Here is a 22978-nt window from a genome sequence, read left to right as displayed (position 1 = left end):
CGCTCATAGGTGGCACCCGCGAGATGACCTGTGAGTATGAGTGCACTTATAGGTGGCGACCACACGATGAATCCTGGGTTCGGCACCCCGTATATCGGGCATACACCAATGCCATCTGTAGTAAATAATATATTTTTTCGTCAGCGGCGGAATATTTTCTGTTGATTTTATCGATATATTGGATTAATCGCTTCTTAAAAGTTAATCATTGTTGAAACAACATCAAAACGTTTTACGCAATATATTTCAAACATCCAAATCGTATACTGTTTCGTGCTAAAAAATCTGTTAAATCCATTGACAGTGAAACGATATTTCATATCGTCGATATTTCATTCCCACGCACTTGTAACGTCAATTTTATCAGAGGCCACCGCGCACCCTCAATTACCCCAGGGACCCACCATAAACCTAAACTTTCTAAATTCATTATTTCTGTTATCTGTTTATGAATGGTCCTTGAAACAGCCCTTAGGTTGTTATACGTCCTTACTAATTACGGGGAAAGCAGGTAGCTAGTGGGAAAAACCCAATACTTGACTAACGAAAAAGCTGGTTTTTCTCATAAACAATATTACCTACTACCTACCTACTTCATTTATTAACATGACCTATAACCAATTGGCATCGTGGATCGTTACCCCCACTTTTCCTAACGGAAGGTGCGAACAGCGAATCCGCGTTGTTAATTAAAAAGGGCACACCCGCACCGAGCTTTCCTCCGTAATGAGACGAGACACCTGGGGAGAAATAGACAAAACCATCGAACAGTGAACATCCATCCGATCAGTTTACCCCTAAGTTTACGTGACACATACTGTGCGCATTTCTGGTGCGCTCTTCAGTTCAGTGACAGTGCTTCAGCGGATCGGACTGCCGAAGCGTAAGTTAAAGTTGATTAGTAAACAAACTCCTTCGGTCATTTACGAGTCAAAAATATATAAAATCTTATATATTGATATAATTAATTTTGTAACCATAGAATCTTAATCTTGTTAAAAGTAATTGTTAAATTCTTAAAATGTTAATTTAAATATACATATTGATTAAAGTAGTAATTTTTAATCTTATATACGATATAGGCATCCCGCTAGTCAAAGGATTCACTTACTGTGTACTTAATGTGTCATACCGTAACGTCAAAATAAAGAAGTTAGTGAAGTTTATGAGGTTAAGTTAATTGAAAAATTGAGTTAATTGAAAAATGTCGAAACCAAGAAGAAAGAAACCATTTAGCGGTAAAGCAAAGAAACAGCAATTGCAAACTAAGAAGCAACGGCAAAATTTGGCTTTACATAGTATGTATGCACAATATAACAATGAACGATACGTTTTATATATTACATATTCGAATAATTAATTTTATGTTATAATTAGCAGGTGAAAGTCACAGCGGATACAAGGAAGATGACATAAATTACTCTAGTGATCTTGAATATAATGCTATACAAAAAATTAATAAACAGCCAAAAAATGATAATTCTCTTAGAAACAGATATACTTTACAATTCTTTCAAGACAGTGAAGAAGAAATACTGAAACGAAAGAAACAATCCAGAAGTGCTATTGTACCTTTATCTCTTAAAGATCAAGAAGTTTCAAATAATTATTTTCCACCTGGAATTGATATGCCAAAAAGGCCACCATGGGACTTTAATATGTCAAAAAAACAATTAGAATTGGCAGAACATAAGTATTTTACTGTAAGTAATTGTAATACACATTTATGTTTGTTGAGATAAATTTAATATTGGCTTATATTTTTAGGAATATTTAAAAAACATGGAAAAGTTAAATACCATCAGTTACTTTGAATTAAATTTAGAAACTTGGAGGCAGTTATGGAGAGTTCTTGAGATGTCTGATATTTTATTAATCATTGTTGATATTAGATATACCGTTTTAATGTTTCCTCCATATTTATACGAGTATATAACGAATGAACTTAAAAAAGACATGATTTTAGTATTGAATAAGATTGATTTAGCACCTCCAGCTTTAGTAATAGCATGGAAAGAATATTTTCATACCATATACCCAAAGTTACATATTTTGATGTTCACTTCGTATCCCACTTATAATTTATGTGGAAATAAAAGGGATACAAAGGGAATGAAACACAGGCGGAGAAAGGGAAAACTTAAAATGGCTGCAGAAGGAGCCCAGAAATTGTTGGATATTTGTAAAGAAATTGTTGGAGATAACGTGGATTTAACTTCTTGGCAAGAAAAGATTCAAGAAGAAATGCAAATGGAATTTGATTTAGATGACGTCGATCATAAAAGCAATATTACTATAGAAAAAGGAGATACAAGTTATATCAAGCATGAACGTTATAAAAATGGAGTTTTATCCATAGGATGTATCGGAACTCCAAATGTTGGAAAATCGTCCTTAATGAATGCATTAATGGGTAAGCAGTATTTTTTATAAAAAAATTGAAATTTAGAAAATGACAATGTTTAAATATTTAAATGTCATTTGTTAAATATCTTTCATAGGCAAAAAAGTTGTTAGCGTGTCACGTACACCAGGACATACTAAACATTTTCAAACTATATTTCTTACAAAAACTGTTTGCCTCTGTGACTGTCCAGGATTAGTATTTCCATCTACAGTACCTAAACAACTACAAATATTAATGGGATCTTTCCCAATAGCTCAAGTCAGCGAACCATATACAACAATTAAATTTCTAGCTGAGAGAATAGATTTACCAAAGATACTTAAATTGCAACATCAAGATAACGATGATACATGGAGCGCTATGGATATTTGTGATAGTTGGGCTGCTAAACGAAATTTCTTCACTGCACGAACTGCTAGATACGATTCTTACAGGGCAGCTAATTCGTTATTAAGGATGGCCCTTGAAGGGAAAATTTGTATATACGTATATCCCCAAGATTGGAGTCTTAATAAAGGTAATCGTCGTTAGACGTTGGTATAAATAATTTACTAATTTTTAAAATAATCTCTTTCTATCTTATAACAGGAAAGTTGGAGAATCATCCAGAAATTGAACTAGTTAAATGGATTCAAGCTAAAAATAAAGGCGAAGATGTAAGTGATATGAGAGGAATATATATTTCGTCCGAAGATGAAAATGACGAACAGAAACTCTCAGAAAATCGAGAACATGAAGAGAAAACATCGCAAGAAACATCCGATACTTCTGACCATTCTAACGAGACAACAAGCGAAGACTCAGAAATATCGCCCGTAGTTAACAAATTTGAAGCATTGTGTACAGATATATCAGAAATAAATCCTTAGTTAGTCAGTGTTTAATTAATATTTTATTTATTCCTTTGAATACATGTTATATATATATATGTATATGTCGGAGATGAAAGAATATCGGGGCTTCCCTTTTGGAATGTTGGGGAAAACCCCAATACCCTAGTCCAGACTTTTACTATAGCTACACTTAAGTAATAAAACTAAGAAATAGTTTTAATGTTCTAATCCGATTTTATGACGATGGGCTTGGGCTCGAAGTGACATAACGGGTCACTGAACGTAGCCACGGTCACGGGAGGGACGTGTACCTGACAGAGGTATGGAATAATTATACAGCTCTCCTTAAAAACAAAGATTGACCCGAGAGGTGGGGAGAAGAATATATAAGGGCAGTTTCACTTGGACTGCGGGTTAGTTCATTCGGATAAGTTTTATTTGTACGTTGAGTCATACGTGTACCACATCGCATTCGTCATTCCGTTGACCGTGGATTCGTTATCGAACCTGAATTCATTGTCATCAACATCTCGACCATCCGATCGCCGCTATTACTTGTAGCCTTTTGTAATAACCACATTTGTACCAATAAATATCAGCTATAACCGCGATGGCAAATTCGAGTGAAGGTTCGTCAAACACCCAAAATTCCAACCTTAACCCGACATATATATATTTATAACGTTTCTTTTAAGAAAGATTTTTATTAGATTTTTATAATTCCATATTTTTCATTCCAAATTTGTAACCATCTTGGGGTTGACTTGATTGGATTATTTGTCGCGAAGACATATATATATATATATATATATATATATGTATATATATATGTATATATATATATATATATATATATATGTATATATATATGTATATATATATATATATGTCGGAGACGAAAGGACACCGGGGCCTTCCCCTGGAACTTTGGGAAAATCCGTAAAATCGTAATTAAAGTTTACAGTTGTAATTAAATAATTTGCCGTTATTCTGCCCAATTGTGCTTGTTTGCGATTTGTGATAATAAACTTGGGCCCAAGGCGACCATCAGCCGCCGAACGTAGCCGCGGTCAACGGGACGGGCGCTCCGTCTAACAAAGGAGCAGAGCGATTTTATGACCCTCATTAAAGGTAATACCCATAGAGGTACCCGACAGTAAAACATGCCAATGGTTTCTTCGGACAATGAATACCTAACGTTGAGGCACGTACATAGCACAAGTCTAGTTAGCCCGAGGACCCGCTATAAAACCTGGGTTTTTCGGCAATTAAGATTTGGGCAAACGGACAGGCAGCTTTTGTCTCAAATCGACCAAAAGATCTTTCTCGAGATCTCATCGGCGAAGGGAGTAGTACACGTTTGAGTTAGAGCAAGTATACCTATTCTTCCGTTGACCTTGGATTCGTTATCGAACCTAAGAGCATTATCACTAGTGTCGCGAGTGCCTAATCGCCGCTGTTGATCGTCGAATCGATAGTGTTCATACTCGTAGTATCAGGCCGTATCTTCGTTATAACACAACGCTGGCCAACTCCAAGGGAGGTCTATCAAACGCCCACAATCCTGTTCCTGACTCTTCTCCGACATATATATATTAACACGTTCATGCCGGCGCTGCTATTTGTATTTCTCGCTGTGGAGTAGCGCTCGTATTTATGTTTATAATAAGTTTATGATACCGAATTGTCTTGTTTTTAAATAAATCTTACTTTTTTCAACTAATATACGTTAAATTTTCAACTATATGGCAATATTTTCTAATTACTAAACGAACTATATTTTTGGTGTACGGTTGGTGGAACGTTCAAGTATGAGCAACCGGTAGTATGCGCCGACGTGAACGTGTTAAATTATCTATTTACAACGAAATAGAATACAATATTTTTAACGAAATATTTGATAAGTAAAAACAGTACATACTATATATATATACACGCATTATTGTTCTGCATCTAATAATTTCTAATTATTTATTGTATTGCTCTTTATATATACATTAGCTTTTATTACTGTTTCGTTGGTCCACTATACAGCAATTATTTATTAAAAAGAGCTCTTTCATCTAGAAGCATAATCAGTTTTTATTTTGCTATTTAAAACTGTTGGCAAAAGGAAGAAATATTTAAGTCGTTAAAAATTCATAGATTTTTAGATAGCGTAAATTTTGAGGCCTATCAAATTTATGTGATAAAATGAGCACGAGATATGCAAATATGAAATGAAAAAGTAGGCTTTATATAATATATCGATACAACGTGCTTATTATGGTCAACAAAACTAACTTTGAGAAATTTAAAGTTACATCTATAAAGTATTAAACAATAGTGTATCTGCAAAGTTAGTCCTCTATTACTTTCTTATCAAAATATCATTTTCCGTATTTCAGCTATCATGAGCATATAGAAGCAATAAAATCTGCAAGCGAAATTTTTAAGCTCCCAATAACTTTTTAACGGAATAACCAGGTATCGAGTAAAAGAACAATAATACGACTATTATTAATGCAATTGCTACTATAGCTTTCAGAATTGCCCATTTGTAGTTGTGCCATACTATATATTTAACAGATTTCAAAGGATTCAAAAACCACATGAAAGATGCATCGGGCCTGCTGAAAGAAAAGACAAACTAATTAACGATATAGTTTTTTAAACGAACTAATCGAGGTACTGATTAATCATCAAATGTATATATATATATATATCAAAAAACGATAATTGGATAAATAAATTGTACAAATCAAGTAGTAACAAAGCAAGCTCGCGTTGAATGTTAAAACATTGTATGATCGTCTTTATATTTACTTGGGTTTGTCAAGCGGATCAGGTTCGTTCCTTCCAAATCCTGCAGGATTTTTCTCAGCCTCTTCTTTGGTTAACAAATGAATCTCAGCTTCTACTTTACCCTACGAATATTTTCGATGTAAAATACTTTCAAGTTTGTACGAAACACGTTAGAGCGAATATGAATTGATATTTACCGTTAATTCCATATCCTCGTTTTCTTTTTTGACGTAGAAAGGCCACCAACCTTTTATTCGTTTCTGTTTGAAAATATTTACGGTTGGCACAGATCCATCGGTCTTTAGCATACTTAACGTACAAAGCTTGCTATTCTTTGCACCTCGTGGAAATCGATTTAAATCGAGAGTAATAGCACCCAGAAAATCGTCAGCTGAAAAGTGATCTGCATCCCAGACCTGTGTACAGTGGATTCGAATGATAACGGAAATATAAATTAAAAGAACGATTAAAACGATTTTTTTTTCTTTTTACTTGTAATTCCAAACGAGCAGGAATCTTGCATTCAGTTTCGTCCCAGCTAAACAGACTTTCTTTCCGATTGATAACGATCTTCTCTTCTGCTACGAGATAATCGAATGGAAATATAAAACGCCAATTGAAATTCCCTTCTCCTGTTAACGATCTATAATGAATGTCCGTAGATTGGCAATCTTCGGGGCCTTTCAGCCATCTAATAAACAAATCCAAGCAAAATTCACCGTTCTAACGAATCTCCAAACTATGCGCGAATTTCTTATATAAATACGCGGAATACCCTTTCACGTAAATATCGCTCATCTTTTCGCCAGTAAAGAACGCGTCGTCTTCCAGTATAACGTCGTCGGTGTTCCATACGATGATCCGAAGCTCGTAACTTTTGGGTTTCCTCGGTGAAATATCGATCGACGGTCCTGGCGAAGGCATGTCCATAGGAAACATGTCAACCCACATTTCCAACTTTCCTTGCTCGATCCCGGGTTTTTCAGGATTGTAAAGTGGACGTGTTTCCACATGCTCGGGGACCAGAGCACAACCGATTCTTGGAAAAGCATGCCATTGGTGAAGAACTGCCAGTGCAAGATGTTCTTCTATGCCTAGTAAGATGAACATTATTTTTAGGAAAAGCACCGCGGTATTCGACACGGTAGCTTTTCTAATCGTTAGGAAATCGACGTTCGGTCGATATTTACCTTTCGTATGAACGTAACATTCCATTTCCTCGTCCGACAAAGAAAACGTTTTTCTTCCTATCGTTACTTTTCCGTGGGAATATGCCGGTCCGTCGATCTTTCCCTCTTTGCAAAGCTTCGACAAGATCTGCGTCGGTTTCATCGCGTCTCTCCATTTGTTGTAACCGGATCTGGCGATAAAATACGCCGACTTGAGCACGTCGTTTCATTTTAGAAGAAAGCAATCGAAATGTTCTCGTTTGGAAACTTACTCGTCGTATTTTTTGGCTAGACCGCAAGTGGCACGATGCCGGCTATAAAATCGATTTTCCAGATCGATCTTTGTTTCACCGATCATATCGTCCGTGCCGACCAAGTCCCAATCCAACACTTGAACGGTCAACAACGAATCTTGCGGGAAGGTTGCTTCTATTTCGAAACACCTTGCAAATAAAAGACACGAAGATGTAACGATAGGTCGTTACGAATAGTACGCGATCGTATCGATACATACTTGCCGAATACGGGATTCAGTTGTTTCGACACGTAATTCTCTTTGTCACTGATTCTTTTACCGCCTAGTTGCAAAACGACGTAAGGATCTGCTTTTCCGTTTAGATCGCAAGGATGAAGATCGTTCGCCTTGACGATATAAACACGTACCAATACGTGAATCGGTTCGTTGGAAGGTACACCTTGAAAAAAGCCATATTGCGGATCGAATCCCATCACCGTATGATCTATCAAATCCCTAGGGAGAGGCCACTTGTAAACTTTTAAGGCCCCTTTAAAGCTTCCCACTATTCTGGATTCGTCTTCGGGCTCGTCCCCCGTTTTCTTTCCTCTGTAAAGTTCGAACGTGTGCAGCCATTCCTTGAACTGTTCAAATTCTGGCTGAGCTTCCAACTCGTTCGGATAAATTTTCAACAGCGCCGTTTTCGGGAAATTCCGATAGGTGTGCTTGGGGCTCAGTTTCGAAACAAACCTAGCTGCGTTCGCCGTCGACTTTAGGCCAAACAATCTTTTCGCTGCAACGCCAGGACTCTTCTCGTTCGACGGATTCGCTTGATTTTGATTGTAATTTTCCTCCATGTACGCCGGAACGGTACCGTTTGCTTGCGTTTGAAACATTGGTTTCTCTCTACGCAGTTCCTTGTTTTCTTCTATCATGGCTTCGACGGAAGCGAAGTATTTGGTCCACCAATCTTGACAACCATCTTCGTTCTCCAACGTGTAGAAATCACCTAACGGAATTCGTTCGATTCAATTTCTCGACGTTGATCCTTTTACGCTTCGATACTTTGTGCGCAACTTGCGTAACTTACCCATGCTTCCGTCGTTGATCAGACTTTGCTTTTTTTTTATATTCTGTTCCGTTTTGTCCTTCTTCGTTGGCCAACCTTGTTCCAAACCTAGAGTAATAATCGCATCTCCGATACCAAACTCGAGATCGGTCAAAGACTCTGGCAAAGACGGGTATTGCATTTTAATCTTCGATGTATCGAAACCTAAAGCGAAAGAGGATAATTATCGAAAGTATGGTGTACATGCATACCGATCGACGGTAACGCTACGAAATATCGATAAAATCTATTCCATCTACGACCAACTTGGATTACAGATTTCCGAAGAGTCTGAACTCGACGTTATTTTACCCGTGTATTGCTGTAATTGATACAGATTCTTCTTTCTTTCTTCCACATCCTTCGCTTTCTTCGTTTGCGGATGGTACATATACTTATGGATCGAATTTATCGTGTGCGTTCCAACGAGAGTGTAACGACCGAAACTTCTGCAATCTACAGCCCTGATGGTCAAAGGTGGCCGATAGAGCTCCTGTTCGGGCAACTCCAACTCCAAAAATTTCACCGGTGTATTGAAATTCGGATTTTTCTTTGCGTTTGTGATAACCGAAGAGTAAAGAATATGACCGGCGCATTCGACGTCTACTCGAGGCTTGTCCACAGTCATTAGATGGATCCTCTTCAAATCCCTTAGACCCCAAAACAGTACCTCGATTCTGCGATAGAAGGCGATAGCGCGCGCGTGAGAGAGCGAACTAACGTTCAGCGAAATTCCGATGACGTTTGAAACTTGTGCAAACTAAAAGTAGTTTTACCGGTACTTGGAGAGAGTCGGTCGAATTCCAACGGGAACCGGAAGAATCGGTCCCCGATCCTGAGCTGCGACGGGAGTTTGGCTCGGTATTTCCTTCGGGTCTGGTAAAGTGGGAAAGCTGTAATCTTTCGTCTGCGGATATTCGAGTAGCTCGAAAACGGCGAGAAGTTCGCCCGCTCTTGCAGCGCCTCTCGTTACGTCGTACCATTCTAACGAAGGTGGGAATTTGGGTGGCGTGTAAGATTCCGAGGCGAGTTTCACGTGAGGTCGCGCGACCGCTCGACCTATGTATTCCGATTTCCCCTGAAACCATCGTACGTTTATCTCGTACAATCATCTCCGGTACAAGTTTTCGATTTTAGATTATTTATCGCGGAAAATAACTTTCTTTTCTCTCTTTGTCAAATATTCTTTGAAAAATTATCTTTCAAAAAGCTATCGTCCGAGTCTTATCGTAGTTTACTACTTATCTCTATGAGTCGCGTATTATTAGTCGCGATACTCTTATTCGATCGACGAATTTGATTTCTAAAACCTTACGGAGGCAGCATGACAATTGCGAATCAGTTTGATCGGAAAACCGACTTTAGAACGTTGTTACCTAGAGATCGATGCTGAAAAAATAAAACGTGGAAGCGTATGTGTTGCGTATGAATGTCGTATATCGTATACAAACTGTTAAAGCAGAGCCCCCATGCAGTGTTATATGTCCGTAGATAGAAAATGACTCTGTAAAAAAAGAATCGGAAAAGAATGAGAAAAGAACTATAGTCGCTTGTACGAAGATTTTCTTTGCGTGTTTAATCGAAAAATGTATAGCAACGAAAAATAAAGCAAAAACTTATGTACATCGGAGAAATTCTCCATCGTGACATACCACTTTGTCTTGATCGAAGAGCTCGACGACGATCGACGGTGGATCCTTCTTAATTTCTTCGTCGGTTCCGTAAATCAATATGTCGTCGAAAAGAAGGAGTTCGTCCCACGTAGGACTCAAAGTTTCGTCGATCACTTGAGTAGAGTTGGAAAATTCGCCGCAAATTACTCTGGCGAAGGGATCGGAAAGACCTGACGCATCGCTGCCGATCAGAGACCGGGCTTGATACATGTGTGCTCTTAACTGGAACTTCTACTCGATAATTCAGATATTTTCATAATAAAATTGGACGATAGCGTAAGGATCGATAGCGTAAGAATAGCACGATTGTCAAATACATACGTGTTTTTCGACGTAATGAATAACGGTGGGTGGTAAGGCGCGCGGCCTGTCCACGTTTCTCAACTCGTGACTGAGTTCGTAACCCTTTGGCAGACCTTGGATAAAGTACTTTTTATGCTTCAAGATACCCAGCCACATGTAGATTTGTAATTTCGTTTGTATCGCCCAACCCGAAGGTCCGAATCGTTTTTTCCCTGGAAGCTATCGATCGATCGATCGATCGACGTTATTGTTCGATCGAAAATGATAGACGCGAAACTAGTGGAACATGCTGCGCGCGAGTTATTTCCTTTCGTCGATTCATTCACAAGCTACGAAAAGTAAATTAGACGTAAGAAAAAACGAACATACTTTGAGAAACATGGTTTGAACTTTGCCGCAGTATCTGCCACATTCTTCATCGACGATCGAATATATCAAATCTCTTCCGAGTATTCTGTGATACGCGACTCGACGTCCGGAACTAATTACCCAAATAAAAACATCCGGTAGAGAATCTTGAGGCTGAAAGTCGTGTTTTCCTTTTAACGATAAAATACCCGTTTTAAGGAGGCAGCAACTTCGACGAAGGATACTCACGTCCTCGACGAGAAATTTTAATTTCTGCAAATAGCTCTGTGCAGTCTTCAGTCTTTCCTTAAAACTACTCTTAGTGACCACGGCTTTAAGATTACGCGACATAATTCCAATACTTTCTAATTCTCTTTGACAAAGTTTCGTCCTCTCTTTATCGAGTTTCGTCTTCCCAACTCCCGGCCCGGTGATACTCGATTTACTGATGCTGACGTATCGATTACAGTTGCTGCTTAATTCGTCTAACGCAGACTTTAAGATTTTCTCGCCTGTACAGTCGTCAGCGTGCGACTGAGCCTCCGACAATCCCTCCTCCTACCCCAAATCAAAAATGCCCGTTAATTAAAGCAGATCACCTCGACTATACACTACGATGGAAACGTCTATCGACTTACCAGCTTATCGGAAATTTTGCTGATTATATTGCTATTGTACATTCTACGCCTATAGTCGGGCCAGATGCTCCTAACGTGAAGGCAAGGTTTGTCATCCCAGTACGGCAAGAAATAATACATTTTATCGTGCGTCATCGGTTTACAGGCTGGAGTGGTACTCTGCCAAGATCCGCTCAACACTTCCTGCAGCTCCTCTTGATCGCTACTCGTTCCACTTTTTGGTCCCATTTCGCATATCTGACAGCGACCGATTAAAACCGATTTTACCAACTTGTTTATCCGTTCAACGTAGTCGAACGTCGACGAACGACACGAAGCGACACGGTACAGAAGAAGATAATAAACGGAAATCAACGATTCCATCGATGAACGAGCCTCACCTTGGAGCTTTCGTTGTGACCGTCTAAAGCGTTTCCCGCATTCCCTATCGATAATTCGAAATACATTGGTTTGTCGCCAATTTTCTTGTCGACCATCGTGGCGTCCATTATGGTGGCGAAAAGAAAAAATTCTTCGTTCCTGGCATAAACGGATTCGTTGATGGGTATCGTGGGTTCGACTTCCACCTCCGATGGAGCCATTTCCACGTTATCGCTTATCTCTGTCCTAATGCCTATTAATAATCTAAAGATACAGGACGATAACACGTTTAATATTTCCATGTTTCGTTCTCGGCAAAGGAATGGAACGCGATACGATTTTCAATCGAGAGAAAATAAACGAAATCGAGCCATAACCTTGCTCTGTAAGAGATTCCTTCACCCAATCCAGCGTTCAACGTGGAATGCTTATCTATGATACTGTAATCCCTGATGCTTCCGTAAAAATGGATAAAAGCTGGTCCAAAAGTTGGTAGAAATCCCTTTTCACCGTCGTTGCTGATCTTCTTCAAGTCGACGAAATGCGTGCCGATGACGGTCGCGTGAACCGGGTCGTTGTCGCATAGCTGAATTTTAATCCTTTGACAGAGAGGTGGAAACATTTCCGTGAAGACGATCTGTTCGTTCCAAACTGGCGCGTAACTGTGCCTTTTAACGCTCGTCTTACCCTGAATCGCGTGGAAAAACTTACTTGAAGGATGTTTGCCTCTTTCCTGCCTCTTTGATCGATTACACGCATAGAACGTAGCGAAAACTATCGTGCATAGATAAGAAATTTGATCGATCTTACGGTTAGTCCGGCGAAGGACACTTGAACGTACGGATCGACGAGATCCTTGATTTCACCGGTAAACGCCTTCTTCACGTTCGCCATGATGCTGCTGTTCATCTTCGGTAGCCCGTCCGCTCTGTACACCTTCACGATGAACTTGGCTCTTTGTCTCTCGATAGGCACACCGTCCGGTAGCAAAAGATTACCCTCGATATCGTCCTCGTCCTTCTCGCTTTTTGGAGGAATTTTCACGGTGTCGCCTTTCCCGATCACGCTTATGTCGCACTTCAAGTAACCCTTGGGGCCACCAGCCACGTCGTCCGGATCCGTCAACAGTGCCCATTTATGGTAAAATTGATGATCTACAGGGTGAACGGGAATTACTTTCATCAAAATAGAACGCGATCCATCTTTAAACGTGTACGTCGTACATACATCGTAACACGAACAGAGAAAGGTTTTAAAGTCGATCGTAAACACCGATTAAGCGAATATGTACATGATTTATGAATAAATGATAGAAGATACAACTTTTGACAGTCATTCGCTTCCGATGCATCTTTACAACTTTTCAGAATCTCGACTCGCCGATAAATTCTAGGAAATTGAAACTGTCATACGTATCGACGATACTTTGACCGACTAAAGCGTTTAATTAACTGTTAACGGTATTACTCGAACGTTAATAAATTAGCGTCGCGTTCGTGTCGAGAGACGATCGTTATTCGTAGAAACGAATAATTATACGCTCGATTAGCGATTATCTCATGTGCGTACTTACGTAACGATTTCCAATGTACTTACTACTATTACTACTTTCTATTTATTTGCACCGTTGTAATATTTCAATCGGTTCTAACGCGTTCATTTTCACATTGTAAAATAAATATGTATCATCGATAAAGCGGATTGCATATTTCTTCGCATAATACGCAACGTATTATGTACAAATATAGTAAGAAGTATTTCTACGCTACAGAAGCGGCATGACTTAGAAACTATCGTACTATAAGCCAAGTGTGACAAATGTTATACAAGCTGTGAATTTAAACGATACTCTGATGCATGATGAAAATATGATATGATACGAAATAGCTGTTTCGCTTCCTTTCGCTTCTGTCGCTTTTACTTCGATCCTTTTCCACTAAAACGTTTCATTTATATCGTCTTGGTAATTTTGTTATTCTACCCTTTTAGTTTATGTTTCATACACATGCGTTTGTAAGCGATTTCCAATTCATTCGTTTTTAATCGATGAAATTTATTCGCGATACTTTTATCGTTTACGCGTCGGTAAACGAAACTGCTCAAGTACGTAGAAAACGCGTACGATTGATCAACGTGATTAATTTCGTTGCGACTCGAATGAAAATATAGTAAATTCGTTACTTTGCAATCAGAACATGGGATAGAATGATAAACGTGTAATTTAATGGAATATGTTTCAATTTGATCGAAAATATACATTGATTAAAATTTTCGTCTGTGCAAATATCATTTTACTTTCAATGGAACGACAAAGAAAATCGTTTGCTCAGCTTCCTCGTCGGCACTGGCTCGATAAAGGATGAAAGACAGTCGGTAATGATTAACAGTAACCTTTAGGATCCTTTTCGAAGGACTAAAAAAATATACCTGGTTGTGCCCATACAGTCGCGATGTCTAACTTAAAGATGCCCAGTGTTAGATTAGCGCGTAAGAGATTCCGCGATTGCTGCACCTGCGTATCAATACAAGGTATTCACTACAAGTAATGTTAATTCACCTTCTCCTCGATTATCATTCATCGCGTAAAGTTGCCTTTCGCATACGTGTATCTAAAGCGACCTGTTCGACCGAGTAATTCTAAATCCGCAAATATCTCGATTTACGAATCAAGAACAATTACTCTCGTTAATTCGTCTCTTTTTCGTTTCTCGAATCCCCTTCGCTTTTATTGCGTTTGCGTCTCTTACATACAAAATCGATAAATTTAACGGTAGGAGCGATCGAGTCGTGCGCCGTTTCAACTGTTCTCTAGAGAACAGATCAAATCCATCGTGCAAAATATACGAACTCTTTGAATTTTCATATTTATTTCCAGTACACTGAAATACGATATTCTATTTGCAATACGTCATGACGATCATTGTCAATCACCTCAGGTTCTCGTTCAGTCAGATGGGAAATGAAAACAACTGATTATCGAAATACAACGTTGTCGGCAGTCAATTTCTATCGATCGAAAATTCACACAAATTCCAACAAACGGTCGATAAACGACCGATGATTACGCGACTAATTTCCTTTTATCCGGAAAGCGAGAAACCCGTTCGTCCTCCTGTTTCGAAACTTTTTTCCTATTTTCGTGTTCTTTTCGTGATATCATGCATCGTATATGCGTATTTACCGATTTATTGCCGAAAACGTTTTATTCAAAGCGCGATCAGCGGATTCGTTGCTTGCGCGTTATCGTATTTATTACAGAGTATCGGGGGCCAATTAAGAGCTCTAGTTATTAACAATCTAACGAAGCAAATAACTCCCTAACTTCTATAAACAGCAATCTGACGGAGCGAGATTCAAGGAAATTCGACGAGCGACTTACCGATAGCGTGATAATTTTATCGAACAGCATGACAGGAGGCATGTGGAAATCGAAGACAAAATACTGAAAAACAGAACGATATTAAAAGCGTTATTTCACCAAAATAATTTCGTAGCGTTCTATACGCTTTCAAATTGAACGAACACGCGCTCGCACACGCAAACTCGATGTCAAACGAGAAGAACAAGATGCGAGATCAAGAAATTCGATATTGTATTTTAATGATAACAAACGCGAGAACGAACGAGAAATCTGAAATGAACAGAGCTACTTGCTAAATGGTAAAAAAAAAAAAAAATACCGAAACGTAGGTATGTACATTATGTCGGTGCAACGGAGTTTATATCGACTAAATAGTTTATAAGACAACTCGTAGGAAAAAGATAATATTATCGTAAATACACCGTTCTGCTCTTTCCTCCTTTCTACACCCGTTGCTCAGTTCGATTTTACGAGCTTTCCGATAATTTCCCTTCAGTTTCCTTCGAACTTTGTTTTAAAGAAAGTTCATTCCAAGAAGGACATATAGGTATACGATATGTATGTACGTACCTCGTTGTAATACGGACAATTCGTAGATTCTTTGACGCTGGTGTATTTTCGTTGGTCTCCGATTTGTACGCAAACGACCGGATCCATGTTCAGACCGGCCAACTGTCTCGCTTCGATGATGGTGACGCAAACTTGATAGTCCTGTGCCTTTAACGCGGTTTGTCCAGTGTCGACGGTCTGTAAAAATAGGATAGAAACGAATTTCACGATACGGTGAAATTTCCTTGCAAGCTGCGTCGTCTCCGACTCGAAAGAAACCGTTTATTCTCAAGACGAAGACGGGTCATCGAATTCTTATGCAAATGCTGTTACGCAATTTATCGCGCCATTTACTTATTTCTTTCCAGTCGGGCTACACTCGACAATGTCAATCTCTCGAACGATCTCCGTTTTATTTGGAATTTCGGTACTTGAGACACGTCGACGCGGAATACATTAGCGAGCTTTCTACGCGTTTCCGTACAACCCGTATCGATGTCCAATGCTATTGATCGTTTCGTTACGCGCAATGGACGGAAAAACGAAAAGCTAAACATTACGCGCAATTATAGCTTTGATCGTTCGAAGGATCGATCGAACCTTTGGCTTTGATTTCTTCGTTGGTTTCACGATCGCCTCCTGAGTTTTCACCGTATTCGTTCCACCCTGGCTGTCATAATCGGACACGTTCGTTTCCAAAGAAGTCATCGAATTCGTTCTCGAAGGTTCGTTGGATGTGGTGCAACTCGAATCCCTTCTATCGAGTAATTCGCTGGTATCCGAGCCGCTGTCGCAGGATCGAGCTCTGGGTGGTCTTTGCTTCCCCAACTTTATAAGAGATCTCATGCTTTTCAACGTCGAACTCCTACTACAAAGAACGTATTTTCGCCATCTTACCTATGTTATCGGCAGCATCTCTTTCGAGAAATGTAAACCAAAGCGTATAGAAGCCATATTTTGAAAAAGATTTCATCTCGTGCTAACCCCGATACTCGAACGATATAAAACATAAAAATCGTTATATTTTACACGAATGTTGAAATGATCAGCAACGAACTAAACGGTTTGGCGGCCTCGCCCATTTAATTCCAAAAAAACAGATACCGAGACGCGATATTTTGCAACAAGTGCTTTCGAGTTCCCATAAATTGCCATCGGAGTGTGAAACATCTATGGCGCGCAAATTTCGAAGACGATAAGATCAACGTAAAGTGTGTCTCGCTAACACGCGTATTCTCACACGCGTCGTCTAAAAAGGAAATATCATTCCCTCTTTGAAACTAAGACAATGATAAAACGTTAAACAAGAAATGCACATTTTTCTACGTTGTTCCATCCCGAGCTTCTTTTCTCTATGTATTTATGACAATAAGACCTGCAGAAATACGTCATATATAACCAGCCATTGTTTAAAAAATTCTTTACGTACATATGTAGGTATATTCGCCGTTTATAAAATAAAGTCTGTACCAGAGGAAAACGTTCCGTGGCTGTTGGAAGCTTCGAGAGAAGAAACGATAAATATCTTTCGCTCGGCAGTTTCAGATTTCTTTTGAGAAAAGCAAAAAATAACGGAAGAGACAAACGGAGAAGAAAAGAAGACGGATATTGCGAAAATGGAAGAGAAAGAGAAGATCTCGAGATATCTACTGGCAATTTCTCACCTCTTGCGATCCGGTGACTTGTCAGCCGTTAGCAGCGAACTACCCCTTTGTAGAAACCCCCGTTTCGAACTTTTTTGAGGACTATGCCAAGAACCCTTTTTTTTGGCGGCATCGCTGCCGCTGTTAGCTTGCTCGAGGCTTCTTTCAAGGTTCGCGATGTTTTGCTCGATGTCGATCAACATTTGTTGTTCATCCTCCATTATTTCCGAGGCCGCGTACGAGCTGCAACTTCCGTCAGGAGGGTTGTATCGAATTTCAAAGCAGACGACAGCCTACGCATATTAAACGTGTTTTGTCATATCTCGGTAACGACCATCGATCTCCGCTCAAAAGTTTAGTCCAAATTTCGTTTAAAACGTCTCGTGCGTGATTTATCTTTGCCCCGATGCGGATCGTCTATCGTACGCGATTATTCCTCGGAGCGCGGCAATTCAACGCCGCCGCTTGATATGGAATTGAACGCGGAAACTGTTATCGCAAGCATAGGTATGCATGTGTTTGAACGTACCGGAAGCGGCTTGTTATTGAGGTCTACCAAGGAATCCGTGACAATGATTCGACCTTCTCGTATCACCGTCTGCAAAACCAAACCGTATTTCGCGAGCACTTTTTCATTTTTCAAAACGCCCCGCGATACCACTGACAATTGCAGTACTTCTACTTCATCCACCGGTCTTCCCAAGTTCCAAGTGAAGCTCTGAAAAATGTTAAATCACGCTGAGCTTTTCGTTAACCATGCTTTGTAAATCATGCTTTGGTTTAGCGATTTTTTCATTTCTTTTACGCTCGAAGGAAACAAATAAAACAAAGACAAAAAGAGTAGTCTACCAGCCTTGATTAACCTTGATTATGATATGTTCTTTTGATATTTAAATGTCAACATTATTTATATTTTTCATGCAAGCAATTGCATTTTTTGTATAGAAATAAAAATAATTAAAACAAAGATGCAAGCAACAGCACAGCGTTGACTAATCGATACACGAACTGTGTAACGTATGAACTAACGCGAATGAAATATTTTTTTCCTTTCCTGCTTGTGTACCTCGCATCGCTTAAATAAAAACGACAAAATATATCTTTAGTCGAAAAAACAAAAATCCACTCGTCGATATAACAAAATATCGAGCTACGGTAGTACTTCTAGTACGAATTGAAAGTCTTAAATTGCAAAAGCGTTTTGGTAAACTTTGTTTTAATGGAGTAAAAAAGTGGGTCGCGATGAGTACTTGATATACAAAATACGTATACCGGCTGCACGCTCGTTTACTGCGCGTCAAGCAAGTTAGTCAAGTGCGCACAATCGTAAACTACGTACGAAAATTCGATAGCTGCGTGATTCGTATTCCTTCGAAATTTCTTGAAATTATGTAAAACTGTTCCTAACGAGAATCGATGTGTACACTGAAACAACGCTTTGAACAAGTTCGAGAAAAATAAAACGTTTTAACTAAGCTACACTCGTTCAAACTTCAAATGTGACGTTCTCCGTGTATTAAACCAAAAATTTACCAAAATAGTGTTATATATCTGATTAATAGTAATTAACAATAGATTAATAGAATAGCCACAAATTAAACATTTGTCATCTACGTTACCTCATCTACCGTAATATGGTCTCCGCTTTCTTCGAGGCATTTTGAGTAATGAGGGACACCTGTAAAAGATTTTTCTGAAGAATCTCGATATCATAGCATTAAACGTAATTTCGATATCCACGACAAGTTTCATAAATAAATAGACGAATTACGTGATCGTATTTAACGATGGTTCCTTTTTAAGTGCAATAGCAGGTTAGCGTAGTTTTACGGGAAAGCTTTCATCCGTTATCAAAATTTTTCCAACTCTTATAGCATCGCATTGTCGATTGAAGAACAAAACGACGATAATTCGATGCTCATTTATCGTTAGTTATATTTACGAGTGCGACGAATTGCACACTTTTTCCAAGTTCCTAGATATCAAAATGTAAGATGTTACAACAAAAATACCGTTAAGTTATTCCGTGTCCTATCGTGTACCGATTGAATATTTCCAACATTTTGTTTCTCGTTATTCGATTTGCTTGCCTTTTACCGAGTTTAAATCGTAGTTTCATTCTAAACGAGATGCAACAGCTTACGCGTAGTTTCTCTCGCGATTAACAACGGTATTTAAGATGTGCAGGCAATTATTTCTACTATGTACGTTAAAGTAGAGAATCGTGCTAAGTCTCGAAAATTTATACTTCGCCCCTCTCTCCTATAGAACACGTTACAAGGAAGAAAAATATAAGCCAACTATGTACATACTTTCCTGAACGCAAAAGAAGGCATAACTACTCATCTAGAATCGTATTTAACAATAAGTAACATTGTTGTAGCGTTGTTCCGAAGATGAGAAAAGAATATGATAAAATTGGAATAACGAATAGAATTTATACGATAATTGCGAATGATAAACACGCATATCTATATCGCTGCCTTATAAAACAGTCCGATTATACGATTTTAAAACTGCGTATAAATTTCGAGTTATATTATGTCTGACATCTCACAGTCTTCTAGCAAACAAACTATTTCGTTCGAAGCGTACTGGAAAGCAAAAAGTTCTCCGCCGTAACTGTATTTTTATAATGGTTACTCTTCCGCGTAAACGTTAAATATCTAATCTAGATGGCTCCTTTGAAAAATATAACGCGGTAAATAAGTGGGTTAAGAGGTAACCGCGCGAGAAATTAAGACGTCGACAGCGGATTACGGGAGAAAGGAAAAGGAAGCAAAATTGTTCCTGCGATACGTATCAAAATCGTATCACGATCGTACGTGTATACACTTACGTATATTAATTAAGTAACTCTGAATAACATTGGAACGTTTAAAGAGGTCGAGGATAAAATCTTGACGTTCAACTTTGTATCACGCGAACTGTAGATCGTCGGTGAACTGGGGCAAACGTGATTAAATAAAAGTTTAATATCCAGAAGCCAGGTTAACCTCCGGTTAATAATTCGTCGTTGTCCTGTCTTGCCTTCGAATTTTCCTTTCCTTTCGTACACGACCCTGCAAGATGACCGACTAAACCTACGACTGATTGGTTTAACGTTTAACCTAACGCTAACCTTTGCATTTGATCCCCTAAGTCCTCACGCTTCGATAAATATTGCAAATCGCGCGTCCACACTCGGCTGAACTGGCCTTCGCTCGACAGTTTATTAACATTTAGCTACATATCCAGCGTTAAACAAACGAGTGACGTGTATTTTTAAACATTGACATTTTCCAAACATTAATTTCGATATTTACGACTTGAGCGATACGTCGAGATTTCAAAGATTTCAAAGATCTGGCTACTCTAAAGAAATACCGAATTTTGTATAAATTTAAAAAGATTCCACTTTTAACGATATTCCTAATCTTGGATATCCTCTTCGTAATTAGAGCGACGCTCGAAGAAGCAAAAAGAAGAATAGTTAACATCCTAGCGTTATTATTTAATCCTGATATTTTTTTAATAGAAGTGGATATATCCACGCGCTACGCGATCCCAAGTATAATCAAATTTGCCAACGTAGAAAGGTTGCGTCAATTTTCTATCACCGTTGAAACTAACTTTATACGATAAGTATACAGAGAAACGAGAGTAGATACGTGTAATTCGTTTTTTCAAAGTTGCTTTTGTCGTTTTATCCTAAGAGCTTTTTTTCGTCGTTCCACGAACATAATTGTTTGAATTGGAAACACAAATAGTATCTGCTTCTGATTAATCCAGCCAATATCTGTCACCACTTTAACGGTACTGTTCAACGGTTTGCGGTTTGTTACACAGTTGTATATATTAAGATACATACATACGTATTTGTTCAGAGTTAGTTACACGAAGAGAACGAATCAATCGATGGACACGAGACAGTAAGATAATGCGTTTCTTCTAAATATTTCTATAAGAAGAATTACATGTAAGGAGCACGAAGCATCGTGTTTTACGTAACAATTTTTGTATTTTATGCGAGAATTGTATTTGTATTTTATGCTTGTTTCTTGAAACAAATTGAAATTTTGTAAAAGATTCCTTTTACACACAATATAGATATCGTAAAAATCACGTGTCGATTAAACGCGATAAATCTGCGTGCGGTAGCTGCTCTAGATAGAAATATTTATTTATAGATGAACTAATTTTAATCAATATCACCGATTAACCTTATGAAAACGGTGACCGTATGAAAACAGCGGGGTTAGTTACATTGCACAATCGAAAAACGAGAAGCGCTACTTTCTAATCGACGAAAACCTTTGCCAAGCGAATAACAGGTTCGAATAGCGTAGTATCCAAAGAAACTCGTGAAAGAGATTGCAAAGAAAGTCATTATCCTACGCGCAGTCATAGAACTCTGCGTTAATCAGTCGATCTTGCAATTGATTCGAACTTGCAACGTCTCGCAACACGATATTATTATCTCGACAAATATCTATTACGTTTCCCGTTCGCTTTAATTAACTCTGAATTATTTACTTTCCTATTTATCCTTAAATAGCAAACAGTAAATTTTGTCAAAAATCACGTGGCATAAATTTGATAATTCTTTCGAGTCATTCATCGATTAACGTTCGTAAAGAAGATGTATTCGTTCGATTTGCGTGTAACGGAGAAGGAGAATCTAAAAGCGACTATATTTGTAATAGCAGCGTAAATATTTGTACGCGAAAATTACATTATTCAGATTTCGCAGAATCGCAAATTAAATGGAACGCGAGCCACCCACCGCGTGTTACGAGAAAACGAAGGGAAAAGATGACTAAAACGACGTAACGAAATTCTGATCGATTGTCAATTATATTTACTCGGCGTCGATCGCCGTTCTCGTTCATCGCGCAAGTTCACGCCTTCAAAGTTCAATTGCCTTCGTAAATGTTGAGAAAAGCTTAACGACGCTTTTCTATGGGAAACCGAATGGATAAGTGGTCGTTACGGTTGACGCAAGCTGTGGATTTTATCGGTATTTTTATCGTCGATCGTCCAGCAATATCGCTCGAAACTTACCCCGGAAGTCGACCTTGACAACCTTGTCTCCTTTGAATTTCAGTCCTTGAAAATTCTTGACGATAACGACGAGCGCCATTCTATGTCGAACGTTCCGCAAATTTCACTCGCGACGTAAATTTAGCGTTTGTTAAAGGCCGTAGGTATCAGGAGAGCCGAGCAAACGGATTACACCGCATGTTCCGTTCCTGCGTTCGTACGTTCTTCGATCATCCCCAGTTAGACGAAAGCAAAGGGAAGGGCCACGACCAACTGTACGAATCGAATGTCCGACTTCCGCGCTAATTCGACGATGAAAACGACAAAGACCTCGTGTTTAAGCGAATGGCGATAACATCGTAAGATGTTTCCGGTAAACGGATATTTTCAAACCGGTGCGGTGTCGCGATTAAGGAACCGAGTGCGAGCGAGCGAGCGAGCGAGCACGTACCCGAATCGAACGACAGACAAATTCGGACTAGCTGATGTTCGCGCCTCGTACAACCCCCGAGTCCTGTCCGTCCTACCGGACCTACCCGTTCTGC

At 38.9% G+C, this 22978-nt stretch overlaps 2 protein-coding genes across 4 annotated transcripts; one reads left to right on the top strand and one right to left on the bottom strand.

Moving 5' to 3' along the window:
- The first annotated feature begins 773 nt into the window (after positions 1-773).
- Positions 774-5811, top strand: LOC100749007 (guanine nucleotide-binding protein-like 1). The gene is made up of 7 exons (XM_012387990.3): positions 774-883; positions 1083-1298; positions 1378-1703; positions 1768-2413; positions 2502-2924; positions 2996-3283; positions 5628-5811. The coding sequence occupies exons 2-6, from the start codon at positions 1205-1207 to the stop codon at positions 3274-3276; spliced, it is 1770 nt and encodes a 589-aa protein (XP_012243413.1). The 5' UTR covers positions 774-883; positions 1083-1204; the 3' UTR covers positions 3277-3283; positions 5628-5811.
- Positions 4892-22911, bottom strand: LOC100748889 (otoferlin). 3 transcript variants are annotated; one of them, XM_003491082.4, is made up of 27 exons: positions 22455-22911; positions 19031-19089; positions 17941-18129; positions 17433-17704; positions 16369-16636; positions 15790-15966; positions 15238-15300; positions 14286-14370; positions 12669-13012; positions 12236-12546; positions 11879-12122; positions 11499-11735; positions 11110-11418; positions 10882-11034; positions 10531-10731; positions 10189-10440; positions 9313-9614; positions 8849-9213; positions 8519-8701; positions 7708-8437; positions 7466-7636; positions 7215-7384; positions 6800-7118; positions 6517-6715; positions 6222-6440; positions 6046-6146; positions 4892-5852 (listed from the first exon to the last, which is right to left on the bottom strand). In XM_003491082.4, exons 1-27 carry the CDS (start codon positions 22531-22533, stop codon positions 5672-5674), a joined length of 6183 nt encoding a protein of 2060 aa, XP_003491130.1. In that variant the 5' UTR covers positions 22534-22911; the 3' UTR covers positions 4892-5671. The 3 variants fall into 3 exon arrangements, with proteins under 3 accessions (XP_003491130.1, XP_024224759.1, XP_012243412.1); XM_024368991.2 differs by having other exon boundaries at positions 16369-16633; XM_012387989.3 differs by having other exon boundaries at positions 10192-10440; positions 22455-22910.
- Positions 22912-22978: the final 67 nt, after the last annotated feature.

Source organism: Bombus impatiens, unplaced genomic scaffold (assembly GCF_000188095.3).
Source record: "Bombus impatiens unplaced genomic scaffold, BIMP_2.2 scf_0504, whole genome shotgun sequence".
NCBI lineage: Eukaryota > Metazoa > Arthropoda > Insecta > Hymenoptera > Apidae > Bombus > Bombus impatiens.
This window is presented reverse-complemented; position numbering and strand designations above follow the sequence as displayed.